Source organism: Anthonomus grandis, chromosome 13, assembly GCF_022605725.1.
Source record: "Anthonomus grandis grandis chromosome 13, icAntGran1.3, whole genome shotgun sequence".
Lineage (NCBI taxonomy): Eukaryota > Metazoa > Arthropoda > Insecta > Coleoptera > Curculionidae > Anthonomus > Anthonomus grandis.
Genome location: NC_065558.1, coordinates 6,619,333 through 6,642,000, shown reverse-complemented (window position 1 = coordinate 6,642,000; position 22,668 = coordinate 6,619,333). Strand labels below are relative to the sequence as shown.

The 22,668-nt window shown below is 31.8% G+C and overlaps 1 protein-coding gene across 1 annotated transcript in view; it reads left to right on the top strand.

The window, feature by feature from the left end:
• Positions 1–20,264, top strand: part of LOC126743621 (katanin p80 WD40 repeat-containing subunit B1) — a 65,074-nt gene extending 44,810 nt beyond the window's left edge. Inside the window, exon 9 of the mRNA XM_050450806.1 lies at positions 19,539–20,264. Coding sequence (XP_050306763.1) covers positions 19,539–19,794 — 256 coding nt within the window. The 3' untranslated portion in view covers positions 19,795–20,264. The remainder of the gene's footprint in view (positions 1–19,538) is intronic.
• Positions 20,265–22,668: the final 2,404 nt, after the last annotated feature.

Here is a 22,668-nt window from a genome sequence, read left to right as displayed (position 1 = left end):
TCTGGGCCCTTTGCTGTTACTTTATATAAATGACCTAAAAAATAAAATTCGCGACTGTCGTATGGCTCAATACTGTGATGATACACAAATTTATAAACAGTTTACTAAGAATAACGTTGATGAATCTATGCAATCATTGGGTCAGTGCTTAGATACAATTCACGATTATTCAAAAAAAAATGGTTTAAAATTAAACCCAAAAAAATCGGCTGTAATTTACATTGGCCCCTTGGCATCATGGTCTCGTATGAACTGTGATCTTGTGATAGATAGTGAAAAAATTCTGAATTTAAAAGAACACAAAAACTTAGGTGTAACTTTTGATACAAATTTGAGGTTTAAAACACAAGTATCTAAAGTAGTTCAAAGAGCATATATGTCCCTGAGAAATTTGTATAAAAGTAAGGATCTATTAAGTATTACACTAAAAAGGCAGCTTTGTGAAGCTCTAATTTTATCACATTGTAATTACTCTAATTTTGTTTATGGACCATGTCTTGATGCTTCTAGAAGGTACAAACTGCAAAAAATACAGAACTCTTGCATTCGCTTTGTTTATGGGTTGAGAGGAAGGGATCATGTAACTTGCAAGCTAAAAGAATTGAAGTGGCTTAATGTGCAAAATAGAGAAAAACTTCATTACTGCAGTTTCCTATTCAAACTTTTAAAAAACAATAGTCCCTCCTACTTACGAAATAAACTTAAAACAGGAACTACCAGACATAATCGAACAACACGCACGGTTTTAAAATTTGATATCCCCCGACATAGCACTGCGATTTTCTTTCTGTGCTTCAAAGCTAATAAATAAATATATTATTAGTCACTGTACTGATAAGTCTTTCCAATCCTTTAAAAACAACCTAAAAAAGATATTGATTGAAAGCCAACAATAAATATCGAGAAAAATAGCAATAATATAAAGTAATAACTTAGAATTAAACAGTCAACTGGATAATTTTATTTCAACTTTTTTTGGGATTGCTTTTTTTTTTTTTTTAATTTTATTTCTATTGTTAAATCAGTCATGCATATATATAGTATTATGATGTCAAGTAGTGGTTAAGCTGTAAAATTTGTATTTTTCTTTGTAAGTTATAGTTAATTTTTTTTTTTTTTTTGGTCTTCTGTATATTTTAACATTTTCTATTAGTAACTACTTAATGATTATGTGTTTTTGTGATAGTAATAATATTATTGTAATATTTATGTGTACTTGGTTAAGTTAACAGCATGCTGCCCTTCGCCGAGTATAAAATAAAGGCCTTATTATTATTATTATTTATTATATAAAAAGGTGCTGATTCACCACCCACATTCTTTTAATGCCAAGGCTGCCTTAAAACTTGTCTAGCACCAAAATTTCTGTGGTCAGCAGCATCCCTATTATCATTAATTAATTATTAATATCTTGATTATCGTCATCTTGTCGGGCATCGTTGGGGGGTAAAGGTAGTTCTATCTTTATTTCAGCTTCAGCAATTAAATTTTTTCCGATTAGAGATAAATTGTGTAGTATACAGCAGGCCCGAAAAAAGTGCACTATATTATCAATTTTGCCTAATTTGACATTGTACATTTGTCGCCTCTCTGTCAATGCTCAATGACATATCGATTTGTGGATAGCTTTAAATTAAAGTTTCTCTCTATGGCTGTAAAGTTTCCTCTATCTTTATGTGGAGTTAAAAGATTTCTTAAACAGGGATAGCCACTGTCTCCCAGTAAATAAAAATCTTGACACCTCTCTACCAATTCCGCACAAAGAGGAGAATTTTTAAAAACTCTGCTGTCATGAACAGAACCAGGATATCCAACAAAAATATCCCTTATCAATAAATCATGATCGCAAACCACTTGCATCTGAAAATAATTTTAAAAGGTTGAGTGAACAAAATAGTTGTTTAGGTCAAAAAATAGAATTTTCAGACTTAATATTCCAAAATTGTATTAATCAAAAAATGCTAGAGGTTTAAGTGGTAAAACTCAGTAAAAACTATAAATAGGTATTTCTTGGATATTATTGGATGGAGTAAAAATTCGTTATATTTAAAAATGAGTCTGGATCATTCTTAGGCTTATCAATCTTTATATGAGTACCATCAATAGCCCCAATGGCCCCTGGAAATCCATTTTCTCTGAAATGTTGTTCAATAGTTGTCTTATCAAGATCAGATGGCCATTTGGTGACATTCTACTTAGGAAATTATCATCCTTTTAAGAACGTAAAAAAGGCAGCTAATTGTGATATCAAATCTATCTCCAACATCTCTAAATGAAGAAGCTTCATGACCAGCAAACTACAAAAAAATTATTGTCTGTTCATAGGCTGATAGCTTGCCATTTCCACCAGATTGTGACTTAAAAAATTCACTTTCTTCAAATCTATGGCCAATATCTTGAGCCACTTGTCTGCTAACTCGAAAATGCTCAACAAATTCCTGGTTATTGTACAGCGGTACAGTAACTTCGAGGTAGCCTTCGTTTTTTGGTCTCGTGTGGACTTGGAACAGCATATCTACTAGTTCATTATCACTCGATACATTAGAATCAAATCCATTATTTGAATCCAAACTTGAAGAGTCTGAAGACATTCTGAATTCTCTTAAAACCCGTAATAATAAAAATTAGGATATATTTATATACCCAATATATAATGTAAAATTACACAGAATTTTATTGAATTTATTATATACCTACTTTTAAATATTTAATAAATACAGGAGTAAATTAACTCTAAAACCAGCCCTAATACTTTGAAAACGGCAAAAATCAAGCACAAAAAACAAAACAGAGTCTTAACATATACCTTGCGCATGTCCCAAACCGAAATCCCTCGGAAATTCTACGGACTACTTTCAGTGGTTTGAAACCAATTTCCAAACTGAACTTTGTTGCTGCTAGAACAGCTGACAGGCAGTCAGAATCCCGGATTAGTTTTGCTAAAACGCGTACTTTCGTCTGCGTAGATTCCGGACCGTTTGTGTATTGGTCAAACTTCTGCTAGAACAAACCGTATACCAGCGGCTTGTTCTCATCAAGTACATCACAAAAACACCGGGTTATAAGAGGATCCGAGCAGAATTAAAAAGACGAGTAATTTTTTGACGTCGGTTTAGAGCCCAAAAATGCCATATCTCGGGTATTATAGGAGCTACGACCTTGCGGCTAGTCTCATTGTAATCAGAAAATTTGTCATCCCTTCTTTGCCTGTGCTTACTAGAGAAAACGGTTTTATAATCGAGAGGATAGTCCTATTTGTCAATATAATTTTTTTTTATTTGTAATTTTTATTGACCTATAAAACTGTAAATTTTGACAAATAAACCATTTTGAAATTGAATTTAAATGTTTTGAGGTTCTATTACCATTCACATGCCTTACTAGAGATTTTATTTCGGCAAAAATGGCAGATCTAAACGGCCCTATGAACATATTAACATAAATGCTAACACGAAATTAGCGGTATGACCCCCTGGTTTATTCGGAAAAAGGGTTGTCCGTGTCGAATCTGGCCGCGTGGCAACTCCGCATGAATACCTAATCGGTCGTCGCTGACCGGGTGGGGCGGGCGATGGCGATTTATTGAAAATATTTCACGCCCGTAATGCCCTCATTTGAATTTAGGGCCGCGCAAATTGGCCCAATGACCAATTTGCATTGCTTGAAATCCGTTTCAACCCCGTTCGTTCCCATGAAAAAATCCCAATGAGGATCCCAACCTCGTTGCGTCAATATAAGAAGAAGGGCGTTAAACTTAAACCTCTTAGAGGAAATGGAACTCACTAGAGCCAACAAAAGCAGTGTTGACAGGTGCGACGAAAAATTTTTACATGAGAAATATTTCGTAAAAGCTTGAGATGGCGCTGTTGTTAATAAGACCCTAGCAGGGTGTTCATTTATTGTTATACAACGTAATTTTTTTACCTTGATTTTAAATTAAATTTAAATTGCTATTAAAAAAAATATTTTAAAATAAAAGAACAAACTCTATTGCCCCAGGAAATAAAAAACTAACAATATTTTAAAGATTTTTTATTTATGGATGGGTTAAACGGGATAGACACGTAACATAATAACATGTCCTATATTTAAAAACTTAAAGATTATATCTAAGTGCATATTATTATGTCGAATAATATATTTAAAAATAAAATGTTAATCAGAGTATTCATAGATCTGTTGGCTGAGGTTTCTAATCATTTCTTTTGTTATTGAGAAATTTGAACAAATAGATTTATTTTTGTTAACCAGATCTTTTGTATGCAGTATTGCTGTAATGGTAGAAGTATTTAGTCTAATTCTTTGTTTTGTTTTGTTTAAATTTATGGCGAAAAATATATTTCCACATTAGCACTATTATCTAAACTTCTTATTTCTGCAATATATTTCCAAAATTCACAGATGTCATGCGACTCATCAGTCTTAAAATCAAAAGTTTCTTAAAACTAACCACTCATTATCAATTTCTTGGTATATTAACATCAAGCAAGTTTGGAAATATGACTGATAGATCTGATCTTTCGAGATCTATTTTATCGATAGTTGTAGAGCTAATATTCTCGTCTTTTATAAAAAACTCTAGAATTCTTTTTACTACGTTGGCTATTTCTTTGTAAAGAATATGCATTTTTGGAGATTCCCTTTGCATTAATTTATTTTAATTATTGAAGATTGGTAAAGCATGGGATAAAAACTCCAGATGATTTTCTTCCCTATTCAGGCTCAATCAACGGTTTTTCTAAAATAAGATCTGCCTGACTAATATTATTGGCAGTTTGATCCGTAAAATAAAGTTTTAGAGTGTTATATTGATTTAACAGTCTTTTTACCACACTCTCCAATGAAAGCCAACGGGTTTGGCTTGGATGAAGGATTTTAACTGGAGCAACACATACATATTCCTGAAATTCCTTTAAAGCCGGCTGCACACGGTGTGCGATAATATAATATATATTAAATGTTTGCAAGCCAATATACTATATATTATATTATGATGGCAGCAAACGGGGTACGATAATATAATATACCTACCTTACCTTTTATTATTTTGCCAGTTGTTTAAAAAAATGATCGGTTTAAGTGACGTATTATTGCTAGATACAATAGATAGTTCGTCAGATGAAGAATGTGATACTATTTATGACGACATTGTAGCAATAATAAACACCAAACAGAAAAGAAAATACTGGATAAGTAATCATATCAAATTTAGAAAATCACGCGGTGAATTTTCGCTATTTAATGATTTGGATGATGAAAAATTTACAAATTATTTTCGAATGGACAGAAATAAGTTTTTCCAACTTCATGAGTTAATAAAAGATGACATAAAGAAGACAAACACAAATATTAGAGAAAGTATTAGTTCATTAGAGCGATTAGCAGTTACTTTAAGGTAAGTCATAGAACTGACATTATGAATACAAACACTTTATAAGGAAGTACTTTATTCATATAACATACGAGTAGTAGAACAAAAAATAAGAACTACATATCGCGATATGTTGCATCATTACTTAAGTAACTTCGTAGGTCGTCATTTTCATGTTCATGTGGGTCTGGAGAGGTAACGTTGTTTTGGGGCCATTGGGCGTTTGATGAGGAAGGACTCGATAGAGTCGATGGTAAAGTATTTGGGGAGTGCACGTCAGAATATGAAACAGAAGAGTCTGTCGTAAGTGAAGAACATGGAAGAGGCACAAGATGTCGTGTATATTGTTGCTCCTTTGATAAGACTTGATCTTGACATGGACGTTTATTGTGAAGTTGTTCTTCACGGGCCTCCATAACACTATTAAATATCTGCCGCTGAACCTTTACTTGCAAATAGTCGAAAAGCTTGTTAGTTTCGTCATACATGCTATTAAAAAACTTTTTTAGGGCTGTATCTTCCTTTGGTTTTAAATTATTTTCAAGTAATTCTCTTCTAAACAAGTCTCTGTCAATGGATCTGAGTTCCCGTCGTTTTTGCTCTTGCTCAAGATAGGCAGTAATTTTGTCGGTTTTTCTGTTAGCTCGCGGTGTCTTATGGGTTTGCTGTGATGGATGATTTGTTGTATTCTGTTGTGATGCCTGTAATTCAGAGTTTCCTTCAATATTTTCAGCAGTTTCAGTGGCATCTTGTGTCTCAGTGACGTTGGTTACAATGACGTTGGTTACAACAGCGTTGGTACTTCTTTGACGATTCGTGAGATGCGGAAGTAGAAAATTCATTTGATTTTCATATTTCCAGGGCCTGGTGTCTCTATTTGCAGCTTGCCCTGTCGTTGTTTTTCGTTTATTTAGTGCTTGCCTATGGCCATCTCGCAGTTTCTTCCACATGAGCTTTGCTTCTTTCACTGAAACAAAAATTTTTTTCAGATTTCTAGCTACTGGAGACACGTTTAGATCAATTGCTTATAGTTACAGGATGGGGGAAAGAACGGTGTCGAAGGTTGTAGAAGAAGTATGTCAAGCATTGTGGGAGCGCCTGCAATCCCAGGTACTCGAAGAGCCAAACACTAATGACTGGAAAGAAATCGCAAAAGGTTTTAAGGATAATTGTCAGTTTGATCATTGCGTCGGTGCAATTGACGGCAGACATGTCACCATAAAAGCGCCGCCTAACTCGGGCTCAAGTTTTTTTAATTACAAAAAAACATTTTCCATTGTTTTGTTAGCAGTTGTGGATTCCAACAGAAAATTTATTTATATAGACGTAGGATTTATGGGGAGATTTAGCGACAGTGGAATCTTAAACGATAGTACCTTTGGAAGAAAATTAAGAACTGGGGGGATTAAACTTACCATCTGATGAGCCGTTATATCCAGGGGGAGTAGAAATACCATATGTTTTTGTGGGCGATGAAGCGTTTCCGCTGATGACTAATTTAATGCGTGCATATCCACAATCGAACTTATCGGACTCTAAAAGAATATATAACTACCGTCTCTGCAGAGCACGCAGGGTAGTGGAAAATGCCTTTGGGATTTTAGCGGCTCGATTTAGGATATTTAGAAGACCATTTGAGTGTCGTGTTGAACTCGTTGAAACAATTGTTAAAGCGACGTGCGCTTTACACAATTATTTAATTAAACATAATTTTTATGACATGCGAGATGATATTGAAGCCCTCGATGATAGGCAACTAACGCCATTAGCCCATTGTGGATTTCGGTGTTCCAATGACAGTTTTTTTGTAAGGGAAGAATTCTGTCAATATTTTAATGGCATAGGAGCAGTTCCTTGGCAAAGTACACGGGTTTCAAATAGACTATTGTAGATATTAATTAATATCTAAAATGTCCTTATAATGTCCTTTTTTTAATTTGTTATACCTACTTAATACATAATATGTATATCCATAGAATAATAATTAAAAAGAAAAAATAAGTAAATTTAAGTATTTGTTTAACCACTGAAAACAAGATACATATAAAAGCAAATTATGGTTTGTATCTACAACAAAGGTAATTGTTCAAATTCCGTGGCATTCAAAGTAGAGCAATGAAGTTTGTAAACTTCATTTTGGTTATAAAGGTTTGCTCTGTTTATATTCACTGATAATGTAAGGTAAAGCATTGTACAAGGTGGCCCGTTTATTATGGGCCTATGTCTTTTCTCGGAATCTACAGGGTGTACAAAAAAGTTTTAATACAAAAGTTTTATATTACCAAGTATATTTTACAAGCTTTTATTTAACTTGCCGTGTATGTGTGTATGTGTGAATGTGTGTTAATCCTATATATTATTACATTTTAGGATTCTATGCAAAATTTCAAAAACTTTAATGTATCACACGTCATATTTTCTTCAAATGTTTTTAAAATAAAGGGTCCTAAAATTTGCACTTTTTATCAATTTAAGAGGCTCTAAACCCAAATCTATTAAAAATAGAGAAAATCTGAGTTCACTTCCCTATCTTAACTTTTCAATACCTATCTTTTGAGATACATGTCATTTATGACACCTGTCAAAAAATTATGTCAAAAGTTTTGACAGGTGACATGTATCTCACAAGATGGGTAATAAAAAGTTAAGATAGGAAAGTAAGCTCCGTTTTTCTCTATCTTTAATAGAATTAACTTTAGAACCTTTTAAAGTCATAAAAAGTGCAATTTTTAACACCCTGTATTTTAAAAACTGTTGAATAAAATATTGTATGTGATACATTAAAGTTTTTAGAAAGTTGCATAAAATCCAAAAATGTAATAATATATAAGGTGTCCCATTTAAGATTTTTATGTTAAAGTCAGTACGGCATTTTTTGAACACCCTGTATTATTAAAACCCAAATATTTAAAAAATATACTTGGAACTATAAAACTTTTGTATTTAAACTTTTTTTGTACACCCTGTTGATTCCGAGAAACGACAAAGGCCCATAATAAACGGGCCACCTTGTACATGAACTATGTATTTAAAAAAAGTCTATATTTTAAAAAACGAAATATGAGGTAAGTAAGTGAATAATTACCGCACTACTTATATTAAAATAATATTAAATAAATAGGCACCTACCATCAGTTATACCGCATTCGGCAACAACTTTTCTCCAAGCAGCTTCTTTAAGCCGGCTGCACACGGTGTGCGATAATATAAGATATATTATAGCTCATATATTACAAAAATATCGCTTATGATTAGTAAGCACACACCGCCGCTCATTGACGCCATAATAAATATCTATATCCAGGCGATATATTATATCTCTGTACGAATATGCTTGCCGAGTAATTCTTTAACTCTTTTCGGGCTATTTGAAAAATAGTTGTAAACCTAAAAGTATAATTATTGTTTTCAAATGCGCTAATCTTATTACATTAAAAAAAATTACACCTCTCTTGTTAGTTGTTCAACCTCTTCTGGGAGTTTTTGATATGAATATGACGCACAAAGGTGGAAACCATGACAAATACATTTTACAGTGAATATATTTGGTATATTTTCTCACAAAGGAATTTCTAATACCCACCATATTACTGGCGCCATCCGAGGCAAAACCAATAATGTTTGTTTTAAAAGGTATATTGTGTTTTGTGAAAAAGTCCATAAACATCTGAAAAAGAGAATAGTTTCTGCTACCGGTATCAGATCCAAAAAATCATCTTCTATTTTATTTTCAATTTCCATTCTAACCACTAAACACAAATGTTTGATGCATGAGTTATCTGTCGATTCGTCAGCAATTAAACTAAACTTATTATTTTTCATGAGCTCTATCAAATACGACTTTTGTGAAGATCCTGTTACTTTTTTAAGAACCCTACTTATTTTGGTTCTACCTGCTTTAATTTTTTTTGCTGTATCGGAATCGGTACACACAGCATTTAGATAATCAATAAAATGTTTCATCAAGTTCGTGGGTAGATTACGTTCGGCCAAAAAACCTGCTGTACGTATAATACCTTCTTTCGCCTTTTGTTCTATAAGCTTATTTTACTACTACTCTCAGCAATATTCTGCTGCTTTCTACTGCTAGTTTCAGCTTCCTGGACTGCTTTTTTATGTTTAGAAAGTTGCACTCTTCCTGCGGTTATATTTATGTCGCATCTACATATTTTACACCTAAAACAAAATTATATTTTGTATAAGAAGCCACCTAACTGAATAAATATACCTAACGACATAATGTTAGTCAACACTTACCAGGCATACTTAGGTCCTTTCTTATTGGGTTCAACCCAGTAAAATCCAGGTGATTGGACCCATTCTTTTTTAAACTGTTGTTTGTAAATCTTTTTTTCCTTAGCGGCACTAGGGTGAGGCAACCTTTGAGAATTTAAAAGAGTTTTTTGGTATAGCAAAAAAAGTTAAAAACCATGAGATTTTTAGGTAAAATATTGAAAACATGAGATTTGTTTAAAAAACATGAGATCTCATGCAAAAACTTGAGACCTGGCATCACTGAACAAAAGCACCTTTTCGGTTTGTGTAAATGATATATTTAATTTTGATTCGGGATTGATTTTCAACGATACTGACTATAAATTTTTATTCGTTATGTTCATTTACAACTCAGCCATATCCAAGTGGTCGATAAAGTTTGGATGCGCAGTGGAAAAACCGTTTGATGAAGACCGAAGATCATTTTAAAGAGCATTCGGCCGTAGAAGCCTGTTAGTTTACATCGCAGTGTTATAATCGAGATCAATTAAGTAATGAGGTTCAATTTTTTTTTAAATCCTCCATAACTCTTTTATTTTCCGATTTACAGCTAAATGTTGTTCTTTATTTTTGATTAGGAATACAATGCTAGAAGAAAATTTTCCATATTCCTAATAGCTTTCCAGAAAATGAGGAAAAACTCCTAAGAGATATTTCCCGATTTTCTGGAAAACTCACTTATACTTGAGAATTCAACTTTTCTCCCTATTTTCTATATATCTACGCTATTAATAAAATGAAGCCATCATTTTATTAATAGCGTCTGGATCGTCTGGAAATATCGTTTTCCGGGTTTAATTGTTCTGATTATCCAAGAAAAATATCACCTTATTCCCATCCTCTTTTAATTATTGGACTGAAATAGGGATATATAGATGAAAATTCAACTTTTCTCCCTATTTTCTATATCATGGCTTCATTTTATTAATACTGCCTGGATCATCTGTAAATAGTGTTTTTCGGCTTTAATTGGTCTGATTATCCAAGAAAAATATCACCTTATTCCCATCCTCTTCTAATTATTGGACTGAAATAGGGATATATAAATGAAAATTCAACTTTTCTCCCTATATTCTATATCATGGCTTCATTTTATTAATACTGCCTGGATCATCTGGAAATAGTGTTTTTCGGATTTAATTGGTCTGATTATCCAAGAAAAATATCACTTTATTCCCATCTTCTTCTAATTATTGGACTGAGATAGGGATATTATAAATGAGAATTCGATTTTTCCCTCTATTTTCTATATCATTGCCTCATTTTATTAATAGTATAAAATCTTTATTTTATTATAATAATAAATAGAGTCCACCTCTGCGTATTATGAATCTTTTTTATTAAAAATGTAATGCCAAGCGAAGCTAAAACAATCGACTACAATAAATGAATTTTATTTATTATAACAGATATTATATTTATTGTAAAATATTACTAAAAGTTACGCAAATATGTAAATTTCACGACTAAAAGAAGTAAAAACTTGGAAATTTACAATTTTCTATTAAGTTTATCGATTTTTTGTCCCACACTGACTGTTTCACTTTTTCGTCTGCTCATCTTAATTTTCTGTTTCAAATGTTTTAAATATATAATTCTTGTTTTCATACTTTCTAACGTATTTAGGTTAAAACTGTATATTTACTGAGGTCTGAGGAAGAGAAACACGTGTCACCTTGCTGAACTTATTTTAAAGGCGAGACTTATGAGTAAAACTTCTTTTTTGAAAATTATTGATCATTTCTTCATATGTTATAAAATCGGTTAACTCCTTTTTATAATAAAGACATTTTTACCTCTCCGGGTCCCATTAACGTCATCCCCTCGTCGTTCATTTTTTTTATACCTACCTGCCTCCCCCCCGATATCTTGTTTGCATATAACACATCAAAACTCTTCAGTCATATTCAAATTTGAAGAGTTCTCGATGTCGCGTTGAAGAGACATTCGAACCCGACACCCGTGACGTCCGTCATTGTCGAATTTGTCAGCATGTTTGCGTTAATAGTATGGAGATTATGCGAGGTGAAAGGGTTGTTTTTAACAGTTTCTTTTTTTAAAGGCTGAAGGGTTGTTGGTCTTTCAGCTGCCAGAGGTATCCGAAACTATTACGGGTAAAACGTGTCATTTTGAAAATTAATTAAAAATGTTACTCTAAACCTAGACTTTTGAATGCTGCTGCACTGACAATATTATTCAAATGTGGTAAAAAATTAAACGCTGAAGGAGTGTTACTCCAGGATCTTTTATCTTAGATTTATGTGTAAGAACGACTTTATTAATGCAATACTCCGACTCAACAACTAGACTTTGTTCTCTAGAGAATGTAATATTTGATCATTGATTTATCGTTTCTCAAGCATGCGTTGTGGTCAATGCATGAAATTCACCTTGCAAACGTTTGGGATCAACTGTGGGGCCTTAAATAACCCTAAACTTTTTAACATCCGCCAATAGGAAATGATCTAACTCGAGGGTATCTACATTGTTTGTAAATAATTTGAAAAATAAAGTGCAAACTTCAGGTTAAAGAGAAAATCATAAGAATAATCGTTAAAAAACTTTCTAGACATTTCAATACGAGTTCACCATAACTATGTCTTTTAAATTTGTTAGGAAAAGGCCACGACTTACGCGGTCAAAAGCTTTTGAAAAGTCTGTATACATACTATCTACTTGCCATCTCTCTCGTCTCTAATGTTAACATTTAGTTCAAAAATTCAAGAAATTTAATTACAGTGATTTCACTTTCACTCTTAAAATTGCTTATTATCTAGGCGATATTTAATAGTGACCAAACAACATGTGTTTCGGAACTCCCAGAATCTGTACGTACGCATCTGTTTTCGTATACCTTTCGGTATTTTCGTGACCGATTCGTTAAAACATAAATGATTTGTTTCCGTTTTGTAGTTTTTTTTTTTTTTTAATTTGTTTCGTAAAATGTCCCGCCAGCTGACGTTTCACGTGATGAGGGTGGAAATAATTAAGTCGGGGGGCAACACGGAACACTTAGTGTCATGTCATGAATTAATTGTTATTTGAGGTGGGATGGAAATGGGGTTAAAAATGCCTTATGATGTTTTCTTACGGGCTTGAGTTGAATATTTAATTTTGAGTGAAAAGATCTATTTAAATGATTGGACGGGATAAGACATGCTTCCTTAACTGCCTGGAAAAAAATGAGAAATTTCTTACAGTCATTTGAAATTTCAGTTTTAACTGCCTGAGAGTAAAAGAAAAATACTGAACATGCCTAGAAGAAATGCCTATAATTACATGGAAGAAGTAAGAAATGCCTTCAACTGTCTGGAAAAAATGAGAAATCATTTACAGGCAGTTGAAAATTGAATATTGAACTGTCTGGTAAATATAAGAAGTTTCTTCAACTGCCTGGAAAAACATTAAGAACATCAGAAATGTCTTACATGTATTTTAAATTTCAAGTTTTAACTGCCTGGAAGAAATGCCTTCAATTGCCTTGAAAAAATGATAAATTTCTATAAATGCTTGGAAAAAACGAGAAATTTCTTACAGGTATTTGAAGTTTCAGCGCCTAGAAGAAAGGCATTCAACTGCCTGAAAAAAATGAGAAATCATTTACAGGTAGTTGAAATTGAAAGAGGTCGTCCATATTCTCAAAGAGACCTTGACATAAATAAATCAAGAGACAACACAGCTATTTGTAATTTCGAGGTCTCATGTCTTCCAAGCATTTAACGTGATTTTTTCTCACTTTACTTAAAATTGAAGTTTCAACTGCCTGTAAGAAATTTTTAATTTTTTCCAGGCAATTGAAGAAATTTCTTATATTTGAAGAAGATGAGAAGTTTCTCCAATTGCCTGCCTCAGAAATTTCTTACAGGCAGTTGAAAATTCAATTTAAAGTTAACTGAGAAAAAATTATTTTAAATGCTTGGAAGACATGAGACCTACCTTCTCAACTGCCTATAAAAAATGAGAAATTTCTTACACGCATTTGAAATATCAACTGCCTGGAAGAAATTCAAAGGGAAAAAATCACTTTAAAATGCTTTAGAAAAATACTGTAGATGTTTCGAAAAAAGGCCTTTAATTGCCTGGACGAAATGAGAAATACCTTCAACTGCATAGAAAAATAAGAAATCATTTACAGGTAGTTGAAAATGTAATATTGAAGTGTCTGGTAAATATGAGAAATTTCTTCAATTGCCTGAAAGAAATCAGAAATTTCTTACAGGCAGTTGAAAATTCAATTTTAAGTTAATTGTGAAAAAATTATTTTAAATGCTTTGCAAGACATGAGACCTACCTTCTCAACTGCTTATAAAAAATGAGAAATTTCTTACACGCATTTGAAATATCAACTGCCTGGAAAAAATGAGAAAATTTCTTATAGGCAGTTAAAAACTCAATTTTAAGCAAAGGGAAAACATCACTTTAAATACTTGAAAGCCTGAGCCATGCTTTCTCAACTACCTGTGACAAATGCTTTAGAAAAATACTGTAGATGTTTCGAAGAAAGGCCTTTAATTGTAAAAAGTTTTACAGGCATTTGAAAGTTAAGTATTAACTGTCTGAGAGTAAAAGAAAAATACCTTTTTGCCTGGGAGAAATAAGACATGCCTTTAAATGACTTATAAGGTAGCGAAAATTGAATATTGAACTGTCTGGGAAAAATGAGAAGTTTCTTCAATTGCCTGGAAAAAATCGAAAGAAGTGAGAAACAGTGACTTTATTAAATGCTTGGAAGACATGAGAAATGCTTTCTTAGATAGAAGAAACGAGAAATTTCTTAAAGGCATTTGAAGTTTCAGTGCCTAGAAGAAATGCATTCAACTGCCTGGAAAAATTACAGGTAGTTAAAAATTAAATTTTGAGTGAAGAAATTAATTTAAATGCTTGAACGGGGTGAGACATGCTTTCTCAACTGCCTGGAAAAAATGAGAAATCATTTACAGGTAGTTGAAAATTGAATATTAAACTATCTGGTAAAAATGAGAAGTTTCTTCAATTGCCTGGAAAAAATCACAAATTTCTTACAGGCAGTTGAAAATTCAATTTTAAGTTAAGTAAGAAAAAATTATTTTAAATGCTTGGAAGATATGAGACATGCTTTCTTAACTGCCTGGAAAAAATGATTAATTTCTCACATGCATTTTAAATATCAGTTTTAACTGCCTGAAAGAAATTCTTTTAATTGCCTTGAAAAAATAATAAATTTCTATAATTGCTTGGAAAGAAGAGAAATTTCTTACAGGCATTTGAAGTTTCAGTGCCTAGAAGAAATCCATTCAACTGCCTAGAAAAAAAAAAAGAAATCATTTACAGGTAGTTGAAATCGACAGAGGTCGTCCATATTCTCAAAGAGACCTTGACATAAATAAATCAAGAGGCAACAACACAATGTCTCGGTTTCCAAATTACAAATAATTGTGTTGTTGTCTTTTAATTTATTTATGACAAGGTCTCTTTGAGAATATGGACGACCTCTTTCAATTTCAACTACCTGTAAATGATTTCTCATTTTTTTCAGGCAATTGAAGAAACTTCTCATTTTTACCAGACAGTTCAATATTCAATTTTCAACGACCTAAATAAAGGACAATAACAGAAAGTCTCGGCCTTGAAATTACAAATAATTGCGTTATTGTCTTTTGATTTATTTAGGTCGTTGAAAATTGAATATTAAACTGCCTGGTAAATATGAGAAATTTCTTCAATTGCCTGGAAAAAATTAGAAATTTCTTACAGGCAGTTGAAAATTCAATTTTAAGTTAAATGAGAAAAAATTATTTCAAATGCTTGAAAAGACATGAGACCTACCTTCTCAACTGCCTATAAAAAATGAGAAATGTCTTACACGCATTTTAAATATCAACTGCCTGGAAGAAATTTCTTTAATTGCCTGGAAAAAAATGAGAAATTTCTTATAGGCAGTTGAAAACTCAATTTTAAGCAAAGAGAAAACATCACTTTAAATACTTGAAAGCCTGAGACATGCTTTCTCAACTACCTGTGACAAATGCTTTAGAAAAATACTGTAGATGTTTCGTTGAAAGGCCTTTAATTGTCTGGATGAAATGAGAAATACCTTCAACTGCCTAGAAAAAATGAGAAAACATTTACAGGTAGTTGAAAATTGAACTCTCTGGTAAATATCAGAAATTTCCTTAATTGCCTGGAAAAAATCAGAAATTTCTTACAGGCAGCTGAACTCTCAATTTTAAGCAAAGAGAAAAAATCGCTTTAAATACTTGAAAGACTTGAGACATGCTTTATCAACTACCTGCGACAAATGCTTGAGAAAAATACTGTTTCGAAGAAAGGCCTTTAATTGCCTGGACGAAATGAGAAATTATTTACAGGTAGTTGAAAATTGAATTGTCTGATCAAAAAATGAAAAATTTCTTGAATTGCCTGGAAAAAATTAGAAACTTCTTACAGGCAGTTGGAAATTCAATTTTAAGTTAAGTGAGAAAAAATTATTTTAAATGCTTGGAAGACATGAGACATGCTTTCTTAACTGCCTATAAAAAATTAAAAATTTCTTACAGGCATTTGAAATTTCAGTTTTAAATGCCTGGAAGAAATTCCTTGAAAAAATGATAAATTTGTACAATTGCTTGGAAAAAACGAGAAATTTCTTACAGGCAGTTAAAAACTCAATTTTAAGCAAAGGGAAAAAATCACTTTAAATACATGAAAGACCTGAGACATTCTTTTTCAACTACCTGTGACTAATGCTTAAGAAAGATACTGGAAATAGATGTTTCAAAGAAAGGCCTTTAATTGCCTGGACGAAATGAGAAATCCCTTCAACTACCTGGAAAAAGTGACAAAGCATTTACAGGGAGTTGAAAATTGAATATCGAACTATCTGGTAAATATGAGAGGTTTCTTCAATTGCCTGGAAAAAATCAGAAATTTCTTACAGGCAGTTGAAAATTCAGTTTTAACTGCCTGAGAGTAAAAGAAAAATACTGTACGTGTCTAGAAGAATTACCTTTAATTACCTGGAAGAATTAAGAAATGCCTTTAACTGCTTGGAAAAAATCAGAAATGTCTTAGAGACATTTGCAATTTCAGTTTTGACTGCCTGGAAAAAGGTCCTTTAATTGCCTCGTAAAAATGATAAATTTCTTATAGACATTTGCAGTTTCAGTGCCTAGAAGAAATGCCTTCAACTGCCTGGAAAAAATGAGAAATCACGTACAGGTGGTTGAAAATTGAGATCCATTTTTAAAATAAAAATTTCTAAGTTAACTCACTGATCTAAAAAACCATGATATTTTAACATTGCTCTTAAAAGATCTGATGATTGATAATATCAAAAGCCTTCGAGAAATCCAACAATACCCAAAGTTAAAGCATAGGTTTGCCTATAGATATCTTTTAGTGATCAAGGAAGTAGCTATGCTCTATGCTACAATTAATTTTTTGAGTTTTGTAAGTATCTGTAAAAGGACTGCAAAGCATTTGGGCAATAATTTTATCGACAGCATGTCATTATTAAACTTAAAAGTTAACTATAAAAATTAATTGTCAAAGAACAATCAGAGATTCTTTGTAAATATTTACTAAAAAATAAATGTATGTTATTAAGATCCAGTAAATTATTGGGAATATTTTATTCATTCCTTTTTCCAAGTTTCTATTTTCACACCCTATTAGCGACAGTGTAAAATTCATTACCCTTTTATAATTCTCCCACTCTTGTATATTTTTAAATACCCTGAGATCTTTAATATTATGTAGTAAATCTCTCTTAAATAGTCATTTCCCAGATACACGGAAATTATCACATATTGTGCCTATTTTTAACAGTCGTCAAAAAATGTTAGTAAACAATTATCGCCCAATTAGTAAACTTTGTATTGTATCCAAGCCTATTACATAAATGTATTTTTAATCTAGTTAAAAGTCAGACTATTCTGGACCAACATGGATTTGTTGTTCCAAATTTTCAACATGAAACATTATAATGCTTCTATTTAGTGTAAAAGGCTTCTAGACCGTTTCGTTATTTATCTTTTGATCTTTTATTTTTTAACTGGACCCCATCCGCTTGGGTGCCGAATCCATTTACGGAATGTTAAATTCAATAAAATACCGTTAAAAGATAAAATGCCTCTGACTACTGTTGCCAGCAAATGCTAGTTGTCCTTATTGTAGCAACTGTATAAAATATTTTAGTCAAAAAACAGCTTCGAAAGCTTGTAAATCGCTATATGAATAGCGGTGATGGCAAATTTTGTGCTGTCTGGTAAAAATGAAAAATTTCTTAAATTGCCTAGAAAAAAATTAAAAACTTTCTTACAGGCAGTTGTAAACTCAGTTTTAAAGGAAGTGAGAGAAAATCAATTTTAAATGTAAATACCTTTTAATGCCTGGAAGAAATTTATTTATTAATTTTTTGTTATTTATTAATCAATTCATACATCAATACAAAATGCATATTAAAATGTATTCAAATTCAAACTTATAGTCTTATCCATTCAATAGTTCTTTAAATTTTGTATTATTTGTATAGATACAATGTTTGCAAGATTTCTTAAATGTTTTTCTATTTACTATTTTTCTTACATCTTTTAGAATTAAAATAGAGTATTTTTGGTGCAAGGTATTTTATAAAACGGTTATTTAAATTTGTGTTACTGCGAGTATTATGGGTATGTGTTACTACAGCATTATTTAGTTTTGGGTTTTTATGAACAAAGCAACAAACTTCCAAGAGGTAAAGTGATCGAACGTAAAAAATATCACATGAGTACAATGAAGTGGTTGAACATAGTTTATTTTTCCCAAATAAGAATTTTAGATGGATCTGATATAGACCGCCCCATATAACAATACGATACGATTAAACCAAAGTGATTTATAAACAACGATCAGCAATTTATTTCTGGCTTAGAATTTGTTTTACATTGTAAAATGTGTCTAAGAGCTTTCTAATATTTTTGCTTAGATTTAGAATTTGGTGATTCCATTTTAGATATTTAGCGAATTTAACACCCAAATAGTTAGTGTAGGAAACTTCCTTATTAATTTCCTGTTAATAACAAAAAAATAATTTAAAAGTGTTTAACCAGTTTCTTATTTTACTCATTCCAATTATTGCACTGTCTTTTACATTTACCTAAGTTTTTCCAGAAAAAATACGATATAACAGATCCATTTGCAATTTTTCAGTTCCGTTAGTAATAAACAGTAAGGGTCCTAATACGGTTCCCTAGGGTATTCTTTTTTAAAAGAATTACTTAATGTATCCTCAATTTTTAAAAATTGCTGCCTCTTAGTTAGATAACTTTGAAAAGCTTCTAACACTGGGACTCTATTTGAAGTTATAATACGCTCAAGAGTCGGATTATACGGCACAGTATATATAGATATAGGGCATCTGTTTTCCTTAAATCGTTAAGAAAACCGTACTGTTGTTTTGAAATTACGTTTTCACGTTGCAAAAATGAAAGGTATTTCTCAAAAACCTTTATTATTAATTACACTAATTGGTCGATAGTGACTTATATTACTTTATCTTCGGATTGAAAAATAGGCGACACAACTGAGATAATTTAAATTGTTCAGGGACTTTTCCTGTAGTAAATATTAAATTTACAATATGAATGAGGGGGTAAACTAAAAATAATTTTTTCTTAATTAAACCCCTGGAGAATTATTGTTTTTCTTTCTAAATCTTATTTCCAAATAAGAAATCATTTACAGCCAGTTCAAAATTCAATTTTTTACTGTTTGGAAAAAATGTTATTCTACTCCTTCAAGGCTCCTTTTTATTAAAAAAATTTATGTTTTATGAGTGCCTGGAATATTTTTGTTAATCACCCTTAAACCTATTTATTTAGACACTATTCACCTTAATAAGTAATTTGAATCAATGTCTGTCCCATTTCAGGTACATGACGCTGGCGTGCAACTCCTTAAAACTGATCCTCCGATTGTTCGGGGACGTAATACGCACCAATGTCCAATCCCCAGTGGGATCTTATGGCGTCGATATCCCTAGGGAGGAACGCTACCAAAAAGCGGTAAAATGCCACGAGCTTCTCAGTCAGATACGGGCATGTGCGGAAAAGAAGGCGAGTCTCCCCGGGAAAGTGGGGACTACACTCAAGGAGCTGAAGGTCATGATGGCAGGGGCATTGGATTGAACTTCTCTGGTCTACCGATCACTTTTAACAACTGTGATATTAATGTTTGTAATCGGAAGCAACCCGTTTTACTTTTTAATGGTATTGTTTGTTTTATGAGTCGCAGGAAAGAATTTAAGACTTAATAATCCGTCCAATAAAATTTGTAACCTTGTAGATTTTTTAACACTTAGATGATAACCTTTGTAAGTTCACTAAGTAGAGTTAGGGTCTTTTTACTAATCGTTTTTAGCTCATGAAGAGGTTACTTTTTATTGTTAGTTTGTATGTCTTGCCCCGAATGGTCGATGCATTGTGTATTTATTTAATTGTGCCATTTTGTTCGTTTGTTTTTTGGTTCTTGTACTTTTTGTTTTGTAACCCGAGAACCTCCATAATGTAATAAATTGTTAGCTTTTAGGTTTTAAACGTATTTAAATTGAATTAAACGAGTAATTTACCATTTGTTTAAATAAACATTTTTCTCCTAATACTGCTAGAGTTTGTTTTAACCGCCACAATTTATGTTTTTTTCTTAGTAGTAGTCCAATAACTCAAGGACCATTAAACCTTGAAATTTGGTGCGCATGAAGCTTGGAATGTTAGCAAAACATCCTAAAAGTTTCATCCATCTGGATATCATCAGTTAGAAGTTATTAAATATTCATTGGGCAAAGACACTTAAAAAATCATCATAACGGAAGAACTACTTGGCCTAGAAGTACTCATCCTGGAAGTTTCATTTTTTTGCACATCTTCATTCAAAAGTTATTAAATATTTATTGGTGGAGAGGAGTCTCATTCTCTATAAAAGTCGTAAAAGTAATTAAACTTTTATTGTACAAAGAAGCATATAGGCTCCAGTACAAAAGTCCCAATAACTATTTAACTTAAAAACTTGAAATTTGTTTGCCCGATACTAAAAATGTTATTTATTAGGCCTTAGTGCACTTTTATATAAATAAATAATGGCTTTATTTGTACTTTTCAATAGTGTACATAGGCGAAGTCTAGCCAAAGGCTAATCTACTTAACCTATTTAAAAAAAGTAAGCAAAATTATTTTAGATAGCACAACAGAAAGAAAAAAATTAACATTTGTAATGGTAACACTAATATTAATATAAAAATAAACAGATATACACCCATTGGTCCATAAAAATCAAAAAATTATAAAATAAGAAATACCTACTGACAATTTAGCTATTCCGTTTTGTTAAAAAATGCAGCTTTAGTTTTTTCTTGAAACCCGCCACTGACATTTCTTTTATAGGATGCGGAACAAGGTCATTGTAAATTGCCACAGCATTATACATAAAACTACGACGAAAGAAGGCTGTTCGATATCTAGGAATTGACAACTTATTTATAAATCTCAGATTTGCATCATGTAAATTTTTCCGAAAAGTAAGTTTTTTGCGGAGGTAGGGAGGAGTAGACGACGCTAGCAGTCTATGCACAAAAGCCGCCATTTGCAAAGAGAATAGATTTTCCACGCGCAGCCAACCAAGTTCACACAGCCTTGCAGAGACTCTGTCATACTTTCTTAGTCCATAAATAAATCTGCAGCATTGATTTTGCAGCTTTTGCAAACGGTACGCAGTGATTTTGTCTAAACATGGATAATAAACAATATTGCAGTAATTCATAATAGGTAATACTAAAGACTCACACAGTTTTTTCCTTACCTTAAAATTAATTATATTTCTGTTTGCATACAATGGCTTTAAAGAATAGTTTGACTTTTTAATAACATTAGAAACGTGTAACTTAAAGCGCAATCCAAGATTTTTTGCACATTTAACCATACTTAGCTGATTACCTCACTGAAAAAAATGGGGGGATATATACCAAATAAATTTATTATTAATTACCAATTGTATTCTGTAGAAGCCCAAACTTTAGTAATTTTTTAAAGAATATTGAACTTTACTTTGTAAAACATACAAAATACAAAATATCATTTGTAAAATTTATTTTGCATGTAATTTTTACAATATACAAAGTAATATTTTAGTTTACACGGTAAAAATACGTAAACAAAACGGGAAAATACATATATTTTGTAAAATTACATAATTCGTTACGTAAATTAACAGACGCCACCAAATACGCCATACCTACACTCAGCTAATTTAGGCTAATTCGGCGTTTGCCTTTTGCTTAGTCACACCTCGCACCAAAATTATTAAGGGAGCGTGAGCTCAGGCTCCTATGGGATAAAGTATTGCGTATTAGTGTATTGGTTAAGTGAATTTTGTCTATCTTGTTTGAGTTTTTGTGATAATACAGGTAAGAAAATATTATAATCATGTTTTTATGTAGTATTTGCTCGATTAAGATTAAATTCATTAATATTCAAAAGTATAATAAGCATTTGTATATACACCGAAATCTTAATGGATTATTCCAAGATGAGGAAATTTCCTAATAATATTCCTATAATCAGGGAAACTAAAGAAGAATAGCCATTACTATTTTCATCACCATCTCTCTTTTGGCATTTCAAGAATTAACAGATGCTGATATTCACCTACTCAATGGAATAAATGAGAAAGCTGACAAAATCACAAAGTGCCTTAAACTCCCCAAAGACGCTGATTTAGAAGAAAATGTATCAATAGAAGAGCAACTAATTAAAAATTTAATACAGCACTTCAAGGAAGATATTGAATTTTTGATATCTCAAACAGAGGCAAGTGACATTTTTTAAATAAAAAAAAACTAAAAACTTTACGACTCCAACCTTAATTACAACTGTAATATTATTTTTTATTTTAAATATATTTTTTTTATTCCAGGCCCAAATAAATTTAAACGACAACGATGTTTATCCCGACAATTTGTACTAACGCCTATAATTTTAAAGCAAGGTAAATAATTTATGCCTTAGAAG